The sequence below is a fragment of the Erythrolamprus reginae genome, chromosome 2 (genome assembly GCF_031021105.1).
Source record: "Erythrolamprus reginae isolate rEryReg1 chromosome 2, rEryReg1.hap1, whole genome shotgun sequence".
Classification (NCBI taxonomy): Eukaryota; Metazoa; Chordata; class Lepidosauria; order Squamata; family Dipsadidae; genus Erythrolamprus; species Erythrolamprus reginae.
This window is the reverse complement of record NC_091951.1, coordinates 105,563,533-105,570,565: the sequence shown is the minus strand read 5'-3', so window position 1 is coordinate 105,570,565 and position 7,033 is coordinate 105,563,533. Positions and strand designations below refer to the sequence as shown.

Sequence of the window (7,033 nt, the reverse complement as noted above, 5' to 3'; positions counted from 1 at the left end):
ATCTTGCTCTTTTCTTTTTTCCTTTTCGTTACCGGATATGACGAATTTGCAGAGAGAGTTACGGACCGGCTGGGTAGTTGAACAGGTAGGGCTGGTTATCTTTGCGGTGGGCGAGGATTGGACATAGGGTCCGAGAAGGGGTTCTGCCGCCGCCGATCAAGCGTGATGGGATGCGGGAGGTATGACGCCGTTGGCGCTCTCGGGACGCCATGCGATAAGGAGTCTTTGCATGCCCCGGAGCTCTGTTGGTGGAAACACTGTCCACCCGGAGTATTGCCCCGCGGAGGGATAACCCAGACCAGGGGTAGGAAAGTTGGCTCTTCTATGACACGTGGACTTCAACTCCCAGAATTCCTGAGCCAGTCATGATAGCTCAGGAATTCTGGGAGTTGAAGTCCCCAAGTAATAGAACAGCCAACTTTGCCTACCGCAACCCAGGATGTTCCGCCTGTGTATCGGAGAAGTAATACAGATGCAGTAATTAAGTTAGACACCCTAACTCAGGGGGGGAACGATAGCCCTTTTATGACTTGTGGACTTCAACTCCCAGAATTCCTGAGCTAGTATGTCTGGCTCGGGAATTCGGGGAGTTGAAGTCCACAAGCCATAAAAGGACCAGCGTTCCCCGCCTCTGCCCTAACTCAAGAAGGAGCCTGTATGCGGCTGTCTCCCTCAGTCTGGTCTCGAGTTGAGCCACAGATTTTTCCAGGCAGTTTTAACTCGAGACAGTCTCTCCTTGCCTTTCCATAGAGTAATGATAATCGTAGTAGTAAAACTCAGGAGGAAGGAACCAGTTTGATGTAATAGTGATTAAGGCACCTGGCTAGAACCTGGGAGGCTGGCACTTATAATTCTGGCTTAAATATGAAGCCAGCTGAGTGACCTCGGGCCAGTCAATCTTTCTCTCATCCTTAGCAAGAAGGCAAGGATAAACCTTTCAGAAAAACCTTGCCAAGAAAACTGCAGGAATAGGCACAAACAGTATCTAGGTGATTAGAAGTCACCCTAAATACATAAATTAATAAACTCATAATGATCCAAAGAATCCATAAATCTACAATTGGACAACAAGCATTCCAAAATTTTTACACCAGAGGTTTCAGAAGCATCTGCATCCCCTCTTTCTTTCTTTCTTTCTTTCTTTCTTTCTTTCTTTCTTTCTTCCTTTCTCTCTCTCTCTCTCTCTCTCCCCCTCTCCCCCCCCTCTCTCTCTCACACACATACACACACATCTTGTTTCCCCTAAATATTGTCTGTGCCCGCCTCAGGATTATTTCAGTAAGACAAAATAAGAGTACCCAGTGATATCTTTGCTGAATTAGATTCCAGAGTTGTTTGATTATGTTGAATTGCCTGAATAATTGTGTTCGTTACTATGAAAGCTGATGTTGCCAAGCAGTTAATCTTAGTAATTATAGCTAATAATTCTTAAGAAACCTTTGGGGACTGGATGTAAAATGTCAGACTCAGCTCTCGGTTGCTTCATGTACATATTTGTTGCCTTCAAAGATATTTTTTTCATTTAATCCAAAGACTAATTGAAAAGTATGTTTTTCAATTAATTGTCTTTTATGTTGGTTGTTAACTAACATGTAATGGTTTAATGATTATTTTCTTACAAAATGATTTAGTAGTGAGGGATTCAGTTTGTAAACAGCTATGGAAAATAGTAGTCACAGGATTAGGAAAGATTAGATTGCAAAAATAAGTCTGAGGAATAATGGAAAAATTCAGTAGCATTCAAAACTATTGTGCAAACTTGGGTCCATATCTTAAGGAGCATGTTGAAAGCTGGTTATTTTCTCAGAAATAAATCTTCTCATCTCCGATAAGATCCTATGAGGTTTTATGAAAATAATAAATAAAATTGGGGAAGAAGTTTATTAAATGTTCCACACTTCTTAAAATTAGTAACTCAAGCATCATATAAGTCTTTGGGGTTTTTTAATATTAGAATTATTTTAGACTGAGATCGGTTACCAGATCTTTTAACTTATTTTTCATTTCCATTTAGCAAATAATAAAAAATAAATAAAAGCTATATCTGTATTATATTTTTGAACTATGCTATTTTCCCCTCAAAATGTTGTTGTTAAAATGTAATGTGATCTGATCAGTTCTATGGAGTTGATCAGGGAAGAATCCATGGCAAATACATGTATGTAAATAAATGTAAGCTATTGAGAAAGCTCAGGTAGGGAAATGGGGAAGATTCTTTTGTTAATGGAATTTGGTTTTTTTTTTATGCCAACTTCCAAAGATAGAAAGTATTCTTTCATTGATGGTAGTAACTCTGTATCCAGTCCTATAATATAGGAATGAAAATGGGTCATGTTGCCACCACAAATCAGTTACTTGTATAAGAAAAGTATTCTTGCATTTCTTCTTTTTGTACTAATATGTAGACTAGTTGTAGTTACGGTGGTTCTAGCTGTAATATCCTTTTCATAAGTTTAACAAACCTATACAGTTTTGTATTTTTAATAACTCTCATTCATGTTTTTTAGTATTTTAGTTGGGTTTCTCATGTACTTGCTTTTTAGGTATCCTCAGAGACAATGGTTGATGCATCACTCAATATCTTCTCTGGTGATCAAGATAATGTGTATTGTTTTCAGAGCTAACTTTCCTCAATAATTAAATTCAACAAAAGCTTCCATGAAGTTCAGCTGCTGCCTGTTGATTCTGGTTCTTAACCACAGTGTTTTTGCTCAAGAAAATGTTACTTCCAACCTGACATTTACTGTGGGATCAAAGTCCCTGCCTCTCAACATATCACTGCTCCCTATCTTTCAAGCGTTGACAAAATATCCAGTTCCTCATGATATCATAGCAAAAGAAGGTACCTGTGTTTTTATTGAATGCCATTTGAACATTAGCCAGCAGGACACCATATTCTGGTACAACTCAAAGGGGCATCTCCTGGAGCAAGGTGGAAGAGGTAAGATGCATATTTGTCTAAATTTAGAATAAGCTTGACTCACTATATCATGCCCATAGAGATTTTCTTGTCACATTCCATAAAAAGCACGAAAGGGGGAAGAAAATAACAGATGTGCAAACACAGTGCCTAATGGTACCTTTATTACAATGTATTACAAATCTCTCTTAAATTACAACACTGGACAACTATTTGCATAGTTAAGAATTTATATAGAGAGAGATATAGAGAGATATATAATTTAATGATCAATAAATAGGTTGTTCAGTCAAGTCACTTTAACATTAAAATCATTTGGCATTTAGGGTGAAAAGAATCTGCAGGCAAATCTTTGAATGCCTGTCTGAACAAAAAGCATTTTCTGAAACAATCCTCTTTAAAGGACTGTTCATCTGAACTTACAACAGCTGCAAGGAAGATTGGAATTGCAGCAGCAGAATTCTTTCTCTAAGAAAGAACAAGTTAAAGAATCAGATTCTGAATATAGTTATTTGAATCCCATCTGTAGGAATTAAATTTATATTGTATAGACCAGGGCTGTCTATCCTGGTTAACTTCATGTGGTTTATGTTTGTTCTAGAGCAGGGTTGTCAAACTCACATCACAGTGACATCACATGACGTATTAGGACTTTTTCCCCCTTTGCTGAAAAGGGAGTTGGGGTGGCCAACATGTTATGCATGGGCCTGGAGTTTGACAGCCCTGTTTCAGAACATGAGGAACAACAGTTTTTAAAATCAGAATCGCTACCAGAATTAAAGGCAGATTGGAATAAAATAATATTTAAAATCAATTTATAAATTAAGCAAAAATTCTGAGCATATATTTATTGGGAAAAGGGGCCACAACTAAAATGGCCCCATCTTTCATGCATGCTGACCTGAGATATATGAAAGCATAATTTGATTTTGCATTTTTTTAAAAAAAAAATTCTATTTGTGTCTTTAGATGGAAGACTGGTGATCTCTGACAATATCCTCAATATCACGGGTGTAATATTTGCTGACCGGGGACGATATACTTGCAGTGTCCTAAATGAAAATGGCACTTATTATTATTCAGTCACCCTCAGAGTGGTCTCTACTTCTGGAGACATGGGCATTTATTACATGATTGTCTGCCTAGTTGCTTTTACCATCATCCTAATCTTAAATATTACACGTCTGTGCATGATGAGCAGCCATCTTCGTAAAACAGAGAAAGCCATCAATGAGTTCTTCAGAACTGAAGGGGCTGAGAAGCTACAGAAGGCTTTCGAAATAGCCAAACGCATTCCTATTATTACCTCTGCCAAAACTCTAGAGCTGGCCAAAGTCACCCAGTTTAAAACCATGGAATTTGCTCGCTACATTGAAGAACTTGCCAGAAGTATCCCCCTGCCACCTCTAATCCTTAACTGCAGGGCCTTTATGGAAGAAATATTTGAAGCAGTGCATGTTGATGACCCTAATGAAATAGGAGATGGCATGAAACAGACCCAAGCACTCGGTGCCCAAGAGGGAATCTATCCCTTAAACACAGAAATAAAGCGTAGTAATTCACCAGCAGGAGATTCAGATGATGGTTCAGTGAATGATCACTGCAAAGAAATAGCTGTAGAGGTATCTGTCCACCTTCAGTCAGAAGCACAAAGCATTGATACTGTTTCTCATGATAGTGTCCCCTCCCTGCCATCAGAAGATGGACTGAGGGCTGAATCCAAATAGAATAGCAAAGCTACTTGTGTGGCGTTCCTCCTGATTTGGGAGAACGCTCTCAAAGAGAAAAGAGAAAATGCCACCATAGTCTCAGGTGCATGATCTCTGTTTTTCTTCTAAATTTTGTTAGGTGACTGTAAAATCACCGTAGATTAAGCTATTTTAAAATTCTTATTATAATTAATCTTAGAAGTATTTTGCAGCGGAAATCCTTTCTATCAATTATTGATTACTTCCATTATAATAGAGTGGATAAACCTTTGTTGGCTGGTGTACTACAGTTTATTTATTATTGTTTTTGTGAGAGAAAGATGGCAGTAATAGGGCACCGATGGCATGATATGAAAAATAACTGGGGACTTTGTTACATTTCTCCTGACTTTTCAGTGAGCTAAGACTAAAAGAGGCATAATACATCTTTGCTTGCCTGTAAAATCTAAAATGAAGGCTGGTAAGCTATCTGTTCATTGATGTAAATAGTTTTTTGTCATGTCTGCCTAGCAATTTAAATTCTTATATGTGCTCAGTTCTTTTATTAAAAGAATTTCTTTTGTTACAGTTCACAAGTGTACTGCACAAAATGTTTTAATGTGGCAGGTCTTTTTTTAATGCTATAAGGAGACTAGATTGTTACAATTTAAAACCATGTAAAAAACATGAAATATCCAGAGATTCGATTGTATGGCACGTAGTTCTTGCAGGGAATGTTCGTGGAGGAAGTTGGTATTACTATCGTGTAGCAGGAAGCCAGCGGAAGAGACTGAGCAGTGCCACTGGTCAGTAGATTGTCGACTGGCATTATGGTGAAGGTTAGAGATGAGTGTCCTCATTCCGTATCCTTCCGAGTGCGAAGTGTAATACACTACCTGAATGCTAAGGGCATGAACACTGCTGCGATTGGTGCTCAAGATGCTTACTGAAGCACACAAAATCGACAGTCAGTGCCGCCCGAGAATTTCTTGACCATTTCGAGATTGAAGGCCAGGCTTTTCTCAATTGTATAGTGACAGATGAAACTTGGGCTTATCACCATACCAGAGAGCAAGCATCAATCAATGCAATGGCATCATACTGTACCCATTCTCCTTCAGCCCCAAAATTCAAAACTCAGCAATTGGTGAGAAAAATCTTGGGCACCCATCATGCAGAAATCTTGGGTACCCATTGCAGCAGCCTTCATGCCCTTAGAATTCAGGTAGTGTATTACAGCATGCACTTCGCACTTTAAAGGAAATGGAATGAGGACGCTCATCTCTAACCACAACGCCAGTTGATAATCTACTGACCACTGCCACTGTTCGTTCTCTTCCGCTGGCTTCCTGCTACACGATAGTAATACCAACTTCCTCCACAAACATTCCCTGCAAGAGCTACGTGCCTTGTAACCTTACTTGCAGATAACCCTCGTATGTTCCTATTCAGCATTTGCATTAGAAAATATAAATCCAAGTGCAACTTTTGCATGGCAGCCAATTGCCAAATATTTTTTAATATGAGATTTGTTTTCTTGGTGTTACTCATAGTATTAATTTTTGGAATATTATTTAATTTCATTTGCAGTGGTGAACTGACAAAACCTTCAGATTCTCTCAGTGTTACTATGGTAAAAAAAAACAGTGACAATTTCGGTACTAGTCTGTAGTAAGCCTTCTTCAGGCAGTATGTTCTTAAGTGTTGATATTAAGTGGCCAATGTTGAGGACAATATAATTCAATGACAATTATAAGTGTTCCATGAAAATCACTTGGGGGAAACAGTTAATATGAGACAATGATAATTTAGGTGAAAGAGATGCACAGTTAGAAAAGTAGGCTGAGAATTGTTATCTATGAAGTAACATTTGGCCTGGCCCCAATAAAAAAACCTGGGAAAACCTTAAAGAACAACACCATTACAGTGTTCCCTCGATTTTCGCAGGGGATGCGTTCCGCCCGCGAAAGTCAAATTCCCGCGAAGTAGAGATGCGGAAATAAATACACTATTTTTGGCTATGAACAGTATCACAAGCCTTCCCTTAACACTTTAAACCCCTAAATTACCATTTCCCATTCCACTAACAACCATTTAAATTATTACTCACCATGTTTATTTATTAAAGTTTATTTTAAAAAATGTTTATTAAAGGCGGATGAAAGTTTGCCGATGACATATGACATCATCGGGTGGGAAAAAACCGTGGCATAGGGAAAAAAACCGTGAAGTATTTTTTAATTAATATTTTTGAAAAACTGTGGTATAGACTTTTCGTGACGTTCGAACCCACGAAAATCGAGGGAACACTGTATACAATAAGCAAGTTTAATACAGACATTTGACTGATTCCTCATGTTCAAAGTAGTGTAATTGCCTACTAGAGCCATAGTGGTACAGTGGTTAGAATGCAATACTGCAGGCT

The 7,033-nt window shown here is 38.4% G+C and overlaps 1 protein-coding gene across 1 annotated transcript; it reads left to right on the top strand.

Annotated features, from left to right (window-relative positions):
• The first annotated feature begins 9 nt into the window (after positions 1 to 9).
• MFAP3 (microfibril associated protein 3) lies at positions 10 to 5,199 on the top strand. Its single transcript, XM_070739024.1, has 3 exons — positions 10 to 85; positions 2,544 to 2,941; positions 3,890 to 5,199. The coding sequence occupies exons 2-3, from the start codon at positions 2,659 to 2,661 to the stop codon at positions 4,645 to 4,647; spliced, it is 1,041 nt and encodes a 346-aa protein (XP_070595125.1). The 5' UTR covers positions 10 to 85; positions 2,544 to 2,658; the 3' UTR covers positions 4,648 to 5,199.
• The last annotated feature ends 1,834 nt before the right edge of the window (positions 5,200 to 7,033 follow it).